The 18,186-nt window shown below is 41.1% G+C and overlaps 3 protein-coding genes across 4 annotated transcripts; 2 read left to right on the forward strand and 1 right to left on the reverse strand.

Moving 5' to 3' along the window:
* Window positions 1–13: 13 nt before the first annotated feature.
* On the forward strand, window positions 14–7,411 carry rpn2 (ribophorin II). Of its 2 annotated transcripts, XM_058089076.1 has the most exons (18): window positions 14–139; window positions 421–611; window positions 723–818; window positions 1,175–1,350; window positions 1,422–1,497; window positions 1,596–1,730; window positions 2,206–2,382; window positions 2,468–2,586; window positions 2,932–3,037; window positions 3,464–3,555; window positions 3,639–3,753; window positions 3,844–4,035; window positions 4,105–4,191; window positions 4,288–4,383; window positions 4,595–4,670; window positions 5,383–5,512; window positions 5,923–6,016; window positions 6,954–7,411. In XM_058089076.1, the coding sequence occupies exons 1-17, from the start codon at window positions 127–129 to the stop codon at window positions 5,972–5,974; spliced, it is 1,929 nt and encodes a 642-aa protein (XP_057945059.1). In that variant the 5' UTR covers window positions 14–126; the 3' UTR covers window positions 5,975–6,016; window positions 6,954–7,411. The 2 variants fall into 2 exon arrangements, with proteins under 2 accessions (XP_057945059.1, XP_057945064.1); XM_058089081.1 differs by lacking the exon at window positions 5,923–6,016.
* A 711-nt stretch (window positions 7,412–8,122) lies between these two features.
* ghrh (growth hormone releasing hormone) lies at window positions 8,123–11,018 on the reverse strand. The gene is made up of 6 exons (XM_058080696.1): window positions 10,934–11,018; window positions 10,729–10,836; window positions 10,254–10,352; window positions 8,555–8,659; window positions 8,323–8,448; window positions 8,123–8,247 (listed from the first exon to the last, which is right to left on the reverse strand). Exons 2-5 carry the CDS (start codon window positions 10,818–10,820, stop codon window positions 8,343–8,345), a joined length of 402 nt encoding a protein of 133 aa, XP_057936679.1. The 5' UTR covers window positions 10,821–10,836; window positions 10,934–11,018; the 3' UTR covers window positions 8,123–8,247; window positions 8,323–8,342.
* Window positions 11,019–11,772: 754 nt separating this feature from the next.
* On the forward strand, window positions 11,773–18,153 carry cdk5rap1 (CDK5 regulatory subunit associated protein 1). The gene is made up of 13 exons (XM_058046048.1): window positions 11,773–12,333; window positions 12,401–12,504; window positions 12,590–12,624; window positions 12,729–12,829; window positions 12,935–13,145; window positions 13,235–13,359; window positions 13,447–13,673; window positions 14,253–14,350; window positions 14,430–14,485; window positions 15,122–15,252; window positions 15,334–15,483; window positions 16,336–16,476; window positions 16,603–18,153. The coding sequence occupies exons 1-13, from the start codon at window positions 12,081–12,083 to the stop codon at window positions 16,744–16,746; spliced, it is 1,776 nt and encodes a 591-aa protein (XP_057902031.1). The 5' UTR covers window positions 11,773–12,080; the 3' UTR covers window positions 16,747–18,153.
* Window positions 18,154–18,186: the final 33 nt, after the last annotated feature.

Genomic DNA, 18,186 nt, shown 5'->3' on the forward strand with positions numbered 1-18,186 from the left:
GCTAAACGTCGCAGAGGCATGCTATTATTATGAAATGTCAAACCGGATATTACATCTTTCCGGAGAGGTGGGCTCTGCACCGGAAGTACTCGTGCGATTTGGTGACGGTGCATTAGACTGCCAGACATGGAACGCTTCAGTAAGTGAAAGAAAATCGTTTTTCTCTATAAAGCTGTGCATGTTTTCATATGTATATCGTGCTGGTTGCATTAAGTATAAAATATCGCGTTGCCTTCGTGAATGTATAGGGAAAAAATGTAGGCGACTGTAGCGTCTTGCCTCATGTACTGCCTTAGTTAGCTAGCTTGCTGTGTAGCAAACGTCAGACATCATAGTCGGCATTGTGTGTCTATTAAAATCGAAACGGTGCATATCTGCTGAGATTATTTTTTTACTACTATTATTTCCTTGTGTCCACAGGGTTGCTCGGGTTGGTCCTCCTTAGCCTGGCTCTGACTGGAGCTCAGACTCTCACACCGGCACACTTCCTTTCCCTGAGCGACGTTGCCCGCCTTCAAAACCTCCTTAGCCAGCCTTTCACTGACCTGGAATCAGCATACTATTCTGTTATTGGCCTCACCAAGCTTGGAGCCACTGTTCCTGATCACAAGGTGTGTAAAACGTTGTCATTATTCCCTCCCATTCAAAAGACAACCCTCTTGAACGTTTTTATTTTTGTGCTCAGCGTTACTAAAATTGAGTGATGATTTGTAATCAAACAGGAAGTGTGCCAGTTCCTGAAATCCCAGCTCGATCCCACTAGTATCGACTCGCTCTTTTTTGCTGCGGAGACCAGCCAAGCCATATCCGGGTGTGAGGTATGCAAATGTTCCCCCAAATAATTGACCTTACCGGATTTTGTACTAGATTTTGCACCATAGACTCTCCTGATCAAAATCTAACGACCTGCAGGAAAAGTGCAAGATATGTCGTTGACTTCAAGCTGTAGCAATTCTCATTCCTTGTCGCTGAAATGTTGTCATCGTCAATATTATTATATAAAAAACATTATTGGTAACACATCATGATATCATGACATTACATTACATTACATTACATATAGAGCAGAGGGAGCCACCTTCTGTGGCCCAGCAAGGTGCACGGTATCCAGACATATTTTTAATGTTATGGGATTTATTGCTATGACCTCATAAGCCTTTTCTTCACCACTTAGATTCCTGTGTCCAATGAAACCCGCGACATCCTCCTGGCCGCTGTGAGTGAAGACTCCACCATGACTCAAATTCACCGGGCTGTGAGCGCGCTCAGTTCCCTGGGTCTTCCTCTGACCTCTCAGGAAGTCGTAGGTGCACTCACAGCTCGCATCAACAAGGAGGACAATGTGGTGGCGTAAGTTTGGTGGTGGGGGGAATTTGTGTGGCCAAATTAGTTTAATGTTTTACACGCTACCTTTTGCACAGTATTACCTCAGCTCTGCAAACAGCCGCCCGCCTTTCCCAGCAGACGGAGCTTGGAGGAATACTTGAGGAAATTGAGGTGAGTGCTTGGACCTCCACCACTAGGTGGTGCTGTTGCAGCAATTGTCTTTGTCTGACCTCCACACGAATGCTGTTTTTTCCTGATTTCACTCACAGGATCTGACGGCACGTTTAGATGATCTTGGTGGCATCTACCTCCAATTTGAAGAAGGACTGGAGGCCACTGCCATGTTTGTGACTGCAGCTTATTCCCTGTCGGATCATGTTGATATGGAACCCCCCCTCAAAGAGGTATAAATATTCTTTTAAGTGTACAGCTCCATTTTATTTTCTATTTTAATTTTTAAATTCCGTTATTTACCTTATCCTACTAGCATAGCATGAGTCCTTTTGTGACAGTAAATAAAATGCTTGTTAATGAAATTGGAAAAATCCTTACATTTCTTGATGCAATGTATCTTTGCACAATTTTAGCCTGTATTACAGAAATGATGTAGCTTGGCTAACTTTTCTAATGAGATGTCGGACCTCACACATTCCTACAAAATCCTCAACAAACTACGGTAATGCCTGTGTTTGTGGTTAAGAAAGACTTGCAATTTCATTTGTGTTATTAATGCAAGATATTTACATATCATATACAAATACAACACAAGCAGTCTTTCTCCTCACAATGACAGCGTTTCATTCACTTTGTTACTGCAGGGCTTAGAAGTGGAATTATACCACTTAGCATTTTTCTCTCTCGCTCTCTCTCTCTCGCAAGGACCAAGTCATTCAGCTGGTGAACTCCATTTTTAGCAAGAAATCCTGGGACTCCCTGGCTGAGGCCTTCAGCGTGGCGAATGCTGCCGCCACTTTCTCCAACAACCGCTTCCACGTTCCTGTTGTCATCGGTACTCATGGCCCGGCCACAGTGTCGCACAGCCAGCCAACTCTGCAGGTACGACCGCTGGAAGTAACGGCTTTATTGTGGTGAACATGGATCCCATCGGTTGGTCATTCTCGCTCTACCTCTTGATTCGCAGCTCCTTGTTACCGACGTCATGTCTCAGCCTCTGGCTTCAGCCAACGTGCAAGTGGAGTCTGTCTATTCTATGGCCTCCAAGGCCATCATACTTGGCCAAGCACCATTCACACTCAATGAGTATGTATCATTGGGGGGGTATAATTAGTCTCTGTCTTTCCTCTAGGTTGAGAGTGAACACTCACATTATAGCCAACTGTATTATGGTGGCTCCTCCATAGTAACATTTCCCAAACTTTCAGAGAGACAAATTAATCCAAAAAGTCAAATTAAAGAGACACTGTCCTGTAAATACAATAAGGTGATTTGGTTGAATTAATAAAATAACAATGTGTAGATTGTTCTATATGAAAGCTATCCCGATAGCTCTCAGCTGCAGTGACAACCATACTTCCTGCTCATCCACCAATCACACTCACGCCCATGATGCATTCACTAACATGGAAATCCCTCCTTGTTTTTCAGCGGCGTCTTTGAACTGAACTTCATGTCCCAGCAACCGGCCAGTGGATATTACCAGTTTATTGTTTCTGTGACTGGAGATAGCCGATTAATTGCCAATCGCGTTGAGGTGAGTTTCTATCTATTGTTAACATTTACGTACATAAGACATGTCATCTTTAGCGCGGCCCACACCCAAGGCCCGACTTTTGCGGAATGTGGAATCCCACTAATGGTGAAATAACCAGACAAACCTGCAGCTTCAAGGCTTTGCAGTTGAAATGACGAAACCCTGATGGCGCCAAGCTGCTTTAAAGAGTACTTTAGCAGTTCTATTTCACGCTAAATAAGACCTACAACAAGACAGCACCCGAGGGCTCTGGTTTACCTGATAGTAGTGGTGTGGTAGTATTAGTAGTCATGATGTTTGACAACAAGTTCCCATCCTTCTGTGTGGACCAAGTGCAGTTAAATATAAATGAAAAAATATATCAGTCTTTATCAGTATGGGTTTTATCAAAGTTGACTGACAAATTACCTACACATTATTATCTAGCTCAAAATGAAAGTGTCCACTGAGGTGTCCATCACCAACATGGACCTCTCTGTGGTGGACAAGGACCAGAGCATCGGCACAAAGACCACCAGGTTAGAACTCAAGACTTGCACCTTTTACCGTCTACATATTTATGACCCTGAAAAAAAAACAAAAATGATTTGAAATGATCCAGGGTCAACTATCCCTCCAAAGCCAAGAGCCCATTCACAGCCGACAGCCACCAGAACTTTGCTATGTCCTTCCAGCTGGTTGATGTCAACACCGGGGTTGAACTCACACCCCACCAGGTCTGTAACCGGGATTTGGAGCCGAACACATCGGCATCACACCCCCGGCGAGCTGTCTAAATGTCTTCCCGTTTGTTTTCTCTGTCGCAGACTTTTGTTCGACTGCACAATCAGAAAACCGGCCAAGAGGTTGTTTTTGTTGCGGAGCCCGACAAGAGCGTGTATAAGTTTGAGTTAGACACGGCAAAACTCAAATCAGAGTTCGACTCGATCTCCGGCACCTACTCCTTATATCTGATTGTTGGGGACGCCACCTTGGAGAATCCAATCCTGTGGAACGTGGTAAGTGTTCGGTGAGGTGTCAGCTTGTCCGTATTGTCTTGTTGACATTCGCCATCAATCTGTTCAAAGGCTGATGTTGTGCTGAAGTTTGTGGATGAGGAAGCCCCCGCTGCTATTCAGCCCAAGACTCTTTACGTACCCAAACCAGAGATCCAGGTAAAGCTCATTTTCATCACAACGTTCCTGCCAACCAGGTGAAACCAGTCCAGTTGCTTTGAATCCCAGTTTGAATCTTGCCTCCCAATTTTGCAGCACTTATTCAGGGAACCAGAGAAGAAGCCCCCAACTGTTGTTTCCAACACCTTCACCGCACTCGTCCTGTCTCCCTTGCTGCTCCTGCTCATCCTGGTAATAATGGACGCCATCTTTAAATGGCAAAATCATTGCTGTCATCATCTTATTATTAATAATTTTTTAAATGTGCAATTATTTATCATCTCAATGAGCACCATAGTATTAGTTTTAGTTTACCCTGATAAATATTGTTAGAATGAGCTGCGTGTATGAAGTGTAAGATAATAAACACCTTTTGTTTGCGTCTTTCTCCTCCCCTTTGCAGTGGATTAAGCTTGGAGCCAACATTTCCAACTTGAGCTTCTCTCCCAGCACCATTCTCTTCCATGCAGGGCATGCAGGTTAGTCCTTCAACATATTCTTACCTCCGCATAATAATAAAAATGTGGCTCCCAATGCTAACACGCGAGTCTGTATTATGTCTTATGCTTATTTTATGTCTTTTATGCCTACTATATTGGCTAATAAGAGCGTAAAGGTGACTATAGGGGTGCTATTGTGTCTGGAGGGCTCTAATAATGTTATAATCTGGAAGGTCGTAAACATGTTTTTCTGTGCTAAAACTACCAAAATATACAATTTAAAGATAAGGAATCCTACTTAGCAGTAATTCACAGAGTATAGTCGGGCCTGGAACCAGTTAACAGCGCTAAGCGCTACATCGCTCCCTCACTCTATAGGCACTCTATAGGGAACATATTTACTATGACACTGCTAGAGCAAGAGTTTTAATCACGTCTCAAGTGGCTTATTTACTCTTTACTCTAATTGTCTACATATTGGGTAATAAAAGAGTAAAGCCTCCATTACAGTACATGGACGTATTGGACTACATTGATGTACGTATTGTAATATTGGAAGTACACTGTCAACTAAAAAACTATAAGGAACTGCTAACTTAACTTCTATGTCTAATATGTCTTTTCTCTGATTCTAATTTTGCAATGTGGAATTTTAATATGTACATAATCCACAACCAGCACAATGGCTGCTGTTTGCTTGAATGCTTTTTCCATGAAAGAATGAAAATGTGATATTGATTCTGTTTTCCAGCCATGCTGGGACTGATGTACGTCTACTGGACCCACTTGAACATGTTCCAGACTCTTAAGTACCTGGCGATTATCGGGGGTGTAACATTCCTGGCCGGGAACCGCATGCTGGCTCAGAAGGCGGTGAAGAGGTACGTGCGGCGGCGACGGCACCTGGCGCTAAAGACTCCTTAGTCCTTGAGAGGAATCTGATGCTTTCAGATGTTCTGGAGGCCCCCCTCGATAGTTTGCTGCTTGAAAATAGAAAGAAAAGTGGCTCTCCATGTTGCTCTCTGTTGGGAAAAGCACGGCTGCGAGCGAGATGCTGCAAGTGGGCAATCTCTTGTCGAGCCCCCTTAAGCGGCCAACAAGCCATGTGGCACTCGTGTTACCGCCTCAAGACGTTGTTTGTCTCACTTATACCTCTCCTTGTTCAACACACAGCCTTTTTATGACACGAGTGGCAAACCACAATTAATGATGACTCAGCGAGGACGTCTCCCATTTCCTGTCCAATCTCTTACTCTCTTCTATACGTCGCTGTCTCTTACTCCTCTTTCAGGATTGCGGCCGAGCAAAGTAGTAGGTTGGCAAAGTATAGGAGCCTCCGATAAATCGCCTGTAACAAAGGAGCTGGTTGTGCTCCCCAGGCTGAAGTAAGGGCTTCCTCCTAGGCTGTACCCCCCCACCCCCACCCCCCACCCCACCAAGTGCATCTCTATGTAGGCTGGCAGCATGCATGCCTGTGTGGTGATCACTCATCCCAACTGATATGCTGGGTCGCCTTGCATTCACCCCCACCATTATCACTTCCCACTAATCCCTCCATTGGTGTCCACTCCAGCCGATACGGTGGGATTGTTTGGATATGGGCCTGTCATGATAATTGATCAATTAATCAATTCATGTAACTATTAACGTCAATTATGGCACCCGTGCATGTGTGTGTGTGTGTGTGTGTTGCATCTTTCTGGACCACACAGGCTGGATGACAAGAGGCTTCACTCTGCATTTGTCTGTACGCGTTGGCTCAATGGTTGAACGAACCCTTATCTCATTCAGCCTCTGTGGAGGCGGGGCTACTAGCGGTTAGCCTTGTGAGCCGGCATACGCTAACATGAATAACGGCACAGAAGAGGTGGTTTTAAAGGCAAACGGAACAGCCCCAGTGTGGGAATATTTTTGTTTTTAATCCAAATCAACAAGGTGAGAGCATGAACGCCGACCAACCGATATGTCGCATTTGTTTGAAAGTAGTGACGAAGAAGAACAAGGGGAACACGGCCAACCTTGTTTGCACACACAGCCTTTGTCCTGATAGCGTAGAATGGTGCGCGCTCACAGACGGTGTCGCTCGCTCCATGAAAAAAAATTGCTAATAATTTAGTAGCACATTTATCATCCTGCTAAATTTGTTGTCGTGGCAGGCCTATTTGGATAACCCAGGGTTCCACCCACCCACCCCATCCAAGTAACATTACCTGCTCCACATTTAAATGCATGTAGCATCTTCACGTCATAGATGTTTACACTAAGTCAAGTGTAAAGAGTATGAAAGCACTAATATGCACTCTTTCTTTCTTTCCCTTACAGAATTGAGAAAAAATAAGCCAACGAAATGGGGGGAAAAAAAGACCATCAAATCAGACATTTAAACCGAATGACGGAGGAAGAATTTGAGTCCACTTGGGGTGCCGCAAGGCCACTGATCTGATCGTGGCACTTCATCTTCCTGTGAGATTATTGGACTTTTTGTCTTTGTGCTTTTTTTTCATTTTTTATTCTTGTGGTTTCTTGACAGAATTGAAGTCCTGGATTTTTTTTGTACATTCTTCTCGAGTTCTCCTTCTCTGCTCATTTCACCTCCACTGCAGATTTGACCCACTTCGCCTGATTTGACTTTGATGTGAAAATGCAGAAGTGGTTTCACATTTAATATGAAAAGTTTGCCCCCCCCCCCCCCTTCCCCCTTAAGATAAATTAACACACGGGCAATTTGAGGATATGTTTTTTCTAACGGAAAATATTAAATAAAGGATTGGAGGTGTGAATGGAAGTGTTCAATGAGTTTGGTACACAAGTGTGCAGCAGACCCACTGGAAGTAGCAACATATTCTGTCATGTTAAATACTTTAAAAAATTATTAACGGGCCTATTCTGTTTTTTTTTTTGTCAGGACAGCCAAAAATACTTCTAGAATTACCCAGTATAGTAGACAAAATAAGTAAATAAGCCATTTAAGACGTAAATAAAACTCCTGCTCCAGCAGTGTCACAGTAAATAAGTTACCTTAAGTGTTAAGTCCAGTGCTTGTCTCCCTGGGCAATTACTGACACCTAGTGGCCAATGTAGAACACAACTTTAACAAGAATGCTTCTTCTGCCTGTATTTCACTTCATGACATGAATTACATGGGGGCAACAACAAACACCTCCAACTGAGTTTCAACAGTTTGTTCGGTTGTCCGTCAGATTTAAGCTCTTTTTGCTGGTGTTGCACCCCCAACAAACCACAGCAAAGTGCCGGGTGCACATTCATATTTTCGGAAAATGTGTGTTTTTGCATGTGCAGCGTTTTCCCTTTGAATTTGATTGACAGCGCTTGTTGTGTCGTGTCTAAGACTACTTTGGATTGATCAAAAAGAAGAACATTCACGAGCCCCACGAAGGAATATATTAATTTTTATTATGATTAGGCCTCCAAATGTTGACAACACTTGAAGCCGACATTGCTAATTTACACAATTAAAAAAATTAACATACAATAACTGACAATACATGTATTATGAATTGTGGATCTTTTCTTCAGTGCTTCCAAATGATATTTTGGTCAAGGACATCAAGCTGAGATGGTTTTGAAAAGGAGCACACCGTGTGTCTGCTTCAGTCTGCAGGGAACAAAGAAAAAAAATATCTAACGTGCCGTTGGAAGCTTCCTGGGAGTATTAGCTTGTCGTGTTTACCCGAGCCTCGCTGCATTTCTTCAAGTCCTCGTGTATCTCTGATTGCTCAGGATGGATGTCAGAGCTTCATTATACCTTCCCTCGTAGACATCTGACTGGCGTTTCATGTAACTCTCACTTCCATCTCTGGGGGGAGGGTTAGAAGAACACTTGATGATTCAAGTTCCATTGTGCTGCAGGAACAATAGGTATGCACGCATTGGAAGGATTGGATTGATTGGGTGATACCTACTCCAGGCGTTTGCCCATGATGGTCTGAAGGAACTTCCTGGCAGAGATTTGGCCCAGGACTTTCCTGTAACTGTTTGTAAAGATGGCGTCGGCGTGGCGGGCTAAGCTGAAATACATTGAAACCAACATTTTAGATTCTATACTTGATTTTCTTTCCTTTCAAGAGTTCAAATTAATATCTTATGAGGAATATCTGTATACATGAAGGAAATTAGACAAATTAATAAATACACAAATATGTTAATACTGAAAATAGTATAGCATGGAAACAGCATGACAACAGCAAAAATAAATAATCAGAACGACTTCGGATAAGACTGGAAATAGTCCACAAAGTCATACATAATAGTATGTGCTTTTTCATAGCCCCTCTTTTTTAATAATTAATTAGTAATTAATGACACCAGAGACTTTGCACTATACAAAATAATGGCTCCAAAAAGTTATAAAAATGGCAATATAGAATGTGTCATATAGTTAATGCAATCACGCCTTTTGTGAGTAATTAATGATAGCAGCAATCTTGGGTAAGACTGAAAATAGTCCACAAAGTCATAGAAATGACAGTAATACATCCTCATTTCATTCATGTGTTTGCCCCTCTTGCAAGTAATGGATGTGGGATATTCACATAAGCAATGAGGATTGGCTCAGGTTTTAGTAAAATTGCGTCTTCAGCCAATCAGAGAACTTGAGTGGGCGGGTGTTTCGAGCACATTAGCAATGAGGTTTGGCTAAGGTTCGGTAAGATTGCGTTTTCAACCAATCAGAGAACTTGAGTGGGCGGGTGTTTAGAGCACATTAGCAATGAGGTTTGGCTAAGGTTCGGTAAGATTGCGTTTTCAACCAATCAGAGAACTTGAGTGGGCGGGTGTTTAGAGCACATTAGCAATGAGGTTTGGCTAAGGTTCGGTAAGATTGCGTTTTCAACCAATCAGAGAACTTGAGTGGGCGGGTGTTTAGAGCACATTAGCAATGAGGTTTGGCTAAGGTTCGGTAAGATTGCGTTTTCAACCAATCAGAGAACTTGAGTGGGCGGGTGTTTAGAGCACATTAGCAATGAGGTTTGGCTAAGGGTTAGTAAGATTGCGTTTTCAACCAATCAGAGAACTTAAGTGGGCAGGTGTTTAGAGCACATTAGCAATGAGGTTTGGCTAAGGGTTAGTAAGATTGCGTTTTCAACCAATCAGAGAACTTAAGTGGGCGGGTGTTTAGAGCACATTAGCAATGAGGTTTGGCTAAGGTTTAGTAAGATTGCGTTTTCAGCCAATCAGAGAACTGGGTGGGCGGGTGTTTAGAGCAAGTCCAAACAGCTTTGCCGAATGGAAGTACAGACACTACTTCAACGTCGTTGATGTCAAAGGTAAAATGTACGTTATGTCCCCGAAAAAAAACTTTGTCCACGTCTTGTGTGAGCAACTAAAACCCACAGAAACACCTGTCGACTGCAATAAATTAAAACCGCTGTAATGGTACCGTCTTTGCTGTGGAGGAGGGGGGCAATAGTTACTTTTACTGGTAACTAGTAACTGGTAACTTTTGTAGTGGAGTAACTCAGTTAATAACTCAATTACTTTTTTTGAGAAGTAACTAATGAAGTTAAAAGTTTAAAGTAACACGCCCAACACTAGTTATACAGTACTGGCAATAATAAAATATCAAATACAATACACTATAATCTACAATAACAACATTCTGACCGTAACTCTTCTCTTTCTTGGGAAGAACTTGTGTCTTCAAACTGCGCTGGATTCTTTAGAGAAGATGTCATCAGGATTGCTGTGTCCCTCTGGCCAAACCTGACAAATACCCCAATAAAGAAAAGAAACGTTCAACTCCATCACGCTATATACTTGACTTTTTTTTTCCATTCAAAGAAATAGCTCCAATTATAACCTAGATCTTATTCTATTAATTCAGATTTCACACAAAATCGTCAAACACACACACTCTTGCTGCTTTGACCCCCAAATAGCAGGATGAAGGCACTTAAGACAGACATTCTGCCCCTACTTAGCATAAGAACCGAAAACCTCTTCCCAAGCACTGCATCTTTGCGTTTAATTACATCTTTTCATTTTGGAAAGCTTAACAGGAAAGAGAATGACCTCTCTGCCCCCTCAACATTAAAATACACTTCTTTTAAAGATGATAATGAGACACAGAGGACCTTACCTGATGGATGGGAATAGTGGGGATCCTGATGTAGACACCACCAGGAAACAACACAGCAGCAGTGCAGCTTTCTCCATCATACAGCTTGTCATGTAGAAGAATGGACGGCTATGACAGCAGTGGAAATGACATGCTCGGTTACCTCGACCACACACACACACACACACACACACACACACACACACACACACACACACTGACTTACCCACTGTAAGTAAAGTGTGTGATCCCTGTAGTTCCTCTCTACGCTGTGATGCCCACTCTCATCATCTCTCACTGCCACAAACTACTGGAACAGCCCTGATTGTGCTGCCTGCATCCATAGTCACTTTATATTCAACCTTCCAGCCACTCCCACATCACAAAAGATCACACCTTCTCCTGAACTTTGTTTGCTCACCCTCACTATATCTCATTCAAATAAACTGATATTACAACTTTAAGTATAAGGTATTGCAAGTACTTATTTGGCACTGTTTTTCTGGAAGCATAAATAACAATAATAATATAACGTAATAATGTCAATTGAATCAGTGCATTTATTTTTTATTTATTACATATATTTTTAATGATAGAATAAATAATAAAAAGTATGATGTAGTTATACCAACGTCTCTTGTACATGCATACACACTTTAGTAGTTTTATTTATCAATTTACATATTGTAGATCACTTGACAGGTGTGTAAATGTAAATATATTTCAATAAATTAAACATTACTGTACTGGTGTAGTCAGAATTATGGCTGTTAACACATAAATAAAGTATATGTTGCAAGTAAATGACCTTAAAATAATACATTTTAAGGACGTTTAAGAGTTTCTAAATAATAAATTTGCCAAATGTCTTGTTTTGTTTAAATCTCTATGGTAAATAAGCCACTTGAGTTGAATATATTGAATATAAAGACACTGCCGGAACCTTAATGCTAGTTATTTGTTTCGACGGATCATCGTGATGGACGGACTGCAGGGGCGGACATTTGTTTGCCAGGCGAATCAAACAAGAGCGTTCCCTGTAACACATTTCCGTATTGGTTTCACTGCGCGCACCGATACAGAACGGCTATAGTTTTGTGAAATGTTTTTACTTTTTGGTGTATAAAAACAATAAAAATGCTTGCTTTGTCGGTACAGTTCAGACCATTTATTTCTATCACTTGTAGCCAATGTGGGAGTTTTAAAGATTCGCTATTTCCGGAGTTTCCTGACGATGCCTTGAAAATAGCAGATTGTGATCTTGGTGAACGACAGGCTCACGCTGCTATCCTCAATTGCTTAGTATCATAGATTAATATATTTGGAAAGCATTGGTATTTAAACGAGTATAACTAGCGATAAACTAAACAAACATGAAACAATTGAGAAATCTCAGTAGTGCGTTATTTTCCTTTCCCCAAATGTGGTTACCCTTCAGGTGTTCCCGGGTCAGGTTGTGTTGTAATTCAAATGAAAGGAGGCAAACATTCAAAACTAAAATGTCGTCTGGTCCAAGCTTTCATGATTTCATCAGAGGAGTCACAAGTGAGAAAAAAAGTGCCGCAGACACCGAATACCAACACCAGTATCTTCCTGATGACTTGGCGATGGGAAATTCACGCAAAGGTAATGACATACGTGTGCAAGTTACTCTGGGTCATTTGGGAGTGATGTAAAACCAAACTTTTCACAGTTTATTTTGAAACCTATGGATGCCAGATGAATGTAAACGACACTGAGATTGCCTGGTCAATACTACACGACAAGGGCTATCAACGTACTACACAACTAAACGAGGTATTCGGCTAGCTTTGGTGTATTTTTGTGTATTTTTGTAGCCACGAAGTAGTCAACCTGTTTTGACCCGTTTCTGTGTCTGCAGGCAGACGTTGTCCTACTCGTAACATGTTCCATAAGGTAGGAGCAGTTCACAGAATAATCCCTATTCAAGAACGTCCATAATTTATGCTTACTTTTGCATTTGAGACTGTATTATATTGTTGTATTTATTTATTTAACAGAGAAAAAGCTGAACAAACGATCTGGAACAGACTCCAACAACTGACAGCCATGAAGAAGAAACGCCTGAAGAGTCGTACACCGATGAAAATTGGGATTTTAGGTACTGTAATTGTACATGCAATTTTTGATGAATAACAGTACATTAAATGTGTTTTTGTGTATAAGGGTATTTATGAATAATCCTGGTTTATGTATGCTCCTCCAGGTTGTATGGCTGAGAGATTGAAGACGGAGCTTTTGGAGCGAGAGAAGCTTGTCGATGTTCTTGCTGGGCCCGACGCCTACCGTGATCTCCCCCGTTTGTTGACCGTGGCCGAGGGAGGTCAACAGGCAAGCAACCTGCTGCTGTCGTTGGAGGAGACCTACGCTGACGTCATGCCGGTCCACCACTCTCCGCAGGGGCACAGTGCCTTCGTGTAAGTCGTGTCAAGCGGACACGTTCTGGTGTTACCATGTCTTAAATCCTAATTCATCCTCAAATGATTCACGCCCTTTGGTCTGGCAGGTCCATCATGCGGGGCTGTGACAATATGTGCAGCTACTGCATTGTTCCCTTCACCCGCGGTCGCGAGAGGAGTCGACCTGTCAGCTCTGTTCTCGAGGAAGTGCGTATGCTCTCAGACCAGGCAAGTTAGACCAATTTATTCAATAAAAAAATAAAGCGACTTCACATTTATGAATTAATTTCACGTGTGTGGTGAACATCCTTTCAGGGAGTGAAGGAGGTGACATTGCTGGGCCAGAATGTGAACAGCTACCGAGACACATCTGAAGAGCAGTTCTGTGGTGCCAATCCCACCAAGCTGAGCCGCGGCTTTAAGACGGTGTACCGCGCTAAACAGGGAGGTTTGCGTTTCTCGGACCTGCTGGACAGAATATCCCAGGTGGATCCCGACATGAGGATCAGATTCACGTCACCCCATCCTAAGGACTTTCCCGATGAGGTACATGAACACGTTATTTTAATCCATTAACATTAGCTTTAATTTCTAAATGATTACAATATCGTTTTGTAGCGGCGTCCATCTAGAATCTCCAATATAAGCACTCTGATAACAACAATAGTGATAAGGAAGGAGCAGAACGATGTCGACCCCTCATCCAAGTCCTAAAAGGTCATTGTAGCCAATAAATAGTTCCACATTTAGAGGGTTTAAAATTTGTAAGAACGCCTTTGGAATACTAATATTACAATTCAAACCTGTCTCGAATAATTCTTGCACATTAAACACAAATGTAGTTGGAACACAGTAGGAATATTAATAACATTGTAAGAATGCGGTTTGAATATTTAGAAAGCACTTTGGGTTTCAGCACCCCTGCATTGTCTACTCTACGCTGTAGAGTTAAGCTTGGCTTTTTTTCTTGGCGCCGTGACTTGATGTGCATTCTGACTCATTCTACCTCTAATGTGAAATGATCAAGTTTCTTTAAAAGAACATTTTTTTTGGTCAATTCTACATTTAGGTAGACATGCGTCGCCATTTTACCTGCTTTATTAACTTTTTTTTATTGATGTGTAGGTTTTGCATTTGATAGCAGAGAGAGGAAACATTTGTAAACAGATCCATCTTCCAGCTCAGAGTGGCAGCACTCAGGTTTTGAACGCTATGCGTCGTGGGTAAGAAACCTTTGCAGAATTGTGAAAAAAAAAAATATATATTTTTTTTTTTTATTGCATCTGAACATTTGTTTTACAGCTACACAAGAGAAGCTTATCTTGAGCTGGTACGGAACATCAGGAGTATTATTCCAGGTAGGCTTTATTCCACACAGACTGGGTTGTTTTGGGTTTGTAGTCCAGCTACAGTCCAAAAACATAACACACCACTCCCATAGTCACATTTATACCTGTATTAGCTAATATAATAGACATGATAAGCAATAATAATACATCTGATGAGAATGTGGGTCGATCGCATGGCATTAAAAAAAAATCAGCATCCCTCTTAACTATGACGTTTGTCATTAATCTGCCACACGTAGCCTCTGACAATACTGCTAGCTTTGTTTACACCACAGAAGCGACACAAGAGTCGGCTTCCGCTTTGATAATAGCATAAGTTAAGTTTACAATAATTGCGAATGTAATAATGAATGGAACAGAGTGTGGAAGAAGAAGGGCCAGAAATGTACCACTTCCACACTGAATCACTATGTCACGTCAGGCTGGCTACAAGTTAACGTAATGTAAGGTAAAGAAATGTGTCATCAATGTAACATTACTGCCATCTAGTGACCAGAATACTACATTAGACTTATCTTTCAGTAGGCCGTAATCAACCACAAATCTGCCACCATTTTCTTAATGAATACATTTTTGAAAAAATGCGGGTGTATTTGTATGTTCTTTTCTTAAACTTGAGGTAACTATTTTTCATGTGTGTGTCAGAGGTCAGTCTCAGCAGTGACTTCATCTCGGGCTTCTGCGGTGAGACCGAGGAAGACCACCAGCAGACGCTGTCCCTCATCAGAGAAGTGGGCTACAACATCGGGTTCCTCTTTGCCTACAGTATGAGAAAGGTGAGTAAAATGCTTGAAAAAAAAATCACTCAAATCGGCAATTAAAACAAAAAAAAACTGTCATTTGGGTTTCCCAACTAGAAAACCCATGCGTTCCATTCCCTCCAAGATGACGTGCCAGTAGCGGTTAAGCAACACAGGCTGGAGGAGTGCATCAGTGTGTTCAGACAGGAAGCTGCAAGGGTCAACGCTGCTCTTGTTGGCAGCACGCAGCTTGTCCTGGTGGAGGGGGTGAGTACTGCACTGGTGACCATTCCACAAGGTCCGGCCGGAATCTTCACCATCATGGTTGGGGAATCGGACAATAACTTGTGATGCGAAACTGCAGCACGATACACAACGATTACGTCATAATCCACAGTTCATTTTATTTCCAATGCAGCACCAAATCACAACAGAAATCATTGAATTTTCCGATTTTATAGCTACCGTATGTTCTACAAAAAAAACCCTTAAACTATATTAGGAAAGCAGGAAGTGAACAAAAGTACCAGGTGGAGGGGTAGGATTTAATAAGCTTTGCTTCTTCCTACTCCTTTTGGACATGTGGAACTGTGAACTGATTATGTGATGCATTCAATTGTAATCTGATGCATGTTCAAATGAAATTAAACCATTACCATTACATAAAATTCCATTATTTACAAATATAGCACTATCAACTATTTAGAACTAAAGCGTTCACATTTCTCTACAATTCTTTAACCTTCTGCATAATGTTCATTCAGTGTTGCCTATTGTTTACCCAATTAAAGAGAATCTTTCATTAAGCAAACTGAAGTTCCTCTGACCTTCTGTGACCTTCTCCTATGGATTTGTGGTCTTATAAACACATCAGTTCTACACGATTGTCATCTCCTACGGTTTTCAGCGTTTTTTTATGCAATGATGCTTCTTTGGAATCTCAGCAGCCTAAAAGCATCTCCCCTTTTCTTATTCCCAAATGTTTCTAAAACTCCATAAATGGATTTCTAACGTACAACAAAGATGCCTCCGAGTAAAAGGTGCGCACATATTGTACTGGGTTACCGTAACCTTATGTTACCAAGCAACAGCGCTCATGGCCAAATGTGTTGACTACAGGAGAGTAAGAGGTCTGCCAAGGAGCTGTGTGGGAGAACAGATGGCAACATGAGAGTGATCTTTCCCAGAGAGGATGTGGCTGTTCGGTCTGCAGAGTCCGAAACAGCTGCGGTCAGCGCTGGGGACTACGTACTGGTGAAGGTGAGATTAGAGCCATTGGATGGATCAGTCTATTTCACATCAAGTCCAGTACGTACAGTAGTGTGTGTGAGGCATTATTAATACATAGTTATTTATATCTGTCTTTTCTTGTTTTCTGTACCGTAGATATTGTCATCCAGCTCACAGAGCCTGAGAGGTCAAGCGTTGTGCCACAGCTCCCTTGGAAGCTCCTTCATGCAGGCCCAACATCTGCCCAGGTATCGATGTGATGAACATTTGGCGACAGAACCAACCGTGATTGCAACTTGACCACGAGCAGCACTTTTGACAGGTTAACTTAGAAATAAAAGCTTTTCTAAAATGTCAACCATATGAGCTCCATGTTTGTGTTACACAGTTAGGACCTGGTGCATTATTGTAATTGTACACAATGTAAAAGCTGAATTATTATTATTATATTAGGTTAGATGTGCTTAAATCAGGGGTGTCTAAAGTGCGGGATTCAAACCAGGAACCCTCCGGTTACTTTTTGCCGAGTTCACATTGATATTGTCTCGTGAGTCCATTACAAGTAAACTTGTGATCACATTAACAACACTGATATAAAATGAAACTTTGTTCATATTTGCCAATAAACAATAATAATAAATAATTAACAATAATAATGGATGAAATCATTTCAATTGATACAATTCAAAAGTGGAAAAAGCAGCACAGAAGATCCTGAGCTGCGTTCATGGACATGTACACCTGAAGAAGACATTTGTAGACGGTCCCTGTGCTTTTGTCTCGCTGAATGTTAGTTAAAACATTAGGGATTAAGACATTAAAAACAATAGGGGAGCCCATAGGCCTATATATTTTTCATTATAGGGGAAAAAAAACGATACTGACATGACATTTTTATGCCAATATCATTCTGATAATATTAGTGGGTCGATATTATCTGACATTAAAAATCATTCCATTGTTCTCTGATGCCTTGCCAAAAGTTTCCAGGAAAGATGGGATGGCAGCTCAGGGCAGAGTTTTGTAATCCACATCACTGTTATCGTGTAGAACAGGGGTGTGCAAACTACGGCCCGGGGGCCACATGCGGCCCACTAAGCGTTTGAATCCGGCCCGCCAGTTGCGGGCTTTTAACATACATGCTGGCAACATGACTTGCAAGTCGGATGTCTTATTCAGTAAAAAAAAATAAAAATAAAAATAATAAAAAAAAAAAAAAAAAATGTAAAATTCAAGTTTGTAGTTTGATGTGGTCAGATCTTTAAAGCGTTTGAATCCGGCCCGCCAGTTGCTTTCTACCTTTTAACATACATGCTGGCAACATGACTTGCAAGTCAGATGCCTTATTCAGTAAAAAAAATAAATAATAATAAAAATAAAAATAATTTAAAAAATGTTTTTTTTTCAATGTAAAATTCAAGTTTCTAGTTTGATGTGGTCTGATGTTTAAAATGCTCCGGAAAAAAGGGATATATGGAACATATTTAAAACATATATCTAATAGTCTGACACTTTTACAGATAAAATTATACAAATAAGTAAATTAATTAAATAAAAAATATATAATATATTAAATATAATATAATTGGTATATAGAATGCAATTAATAATAATATAATTATGATATATAATATATATAGATAGATTAAATATAATATATAATGTAATAAATAAATAAAATTAGACAAATAATTCAAGGTGGACTGTTAGAATTATAAGCAAATACAAATATATACAAAT

The sequence above is a fragment of the Doryrhamphus excisus genome, chromosome 1 (assembly GCF_030265055.1).
Source record: "Doryrhamphus excisus isolate RoL2022-K1 chromosome 1, RoL_Dexc_1.0, whole genome shotgun sequence".
NCBI classification, from domain to species: Eukaryota; Metazoa; Chordata; class Actinopteri; order Syngnathiformes; family Syngnathidae; genus Doryrhamphus; species Doryrhamphus excisus.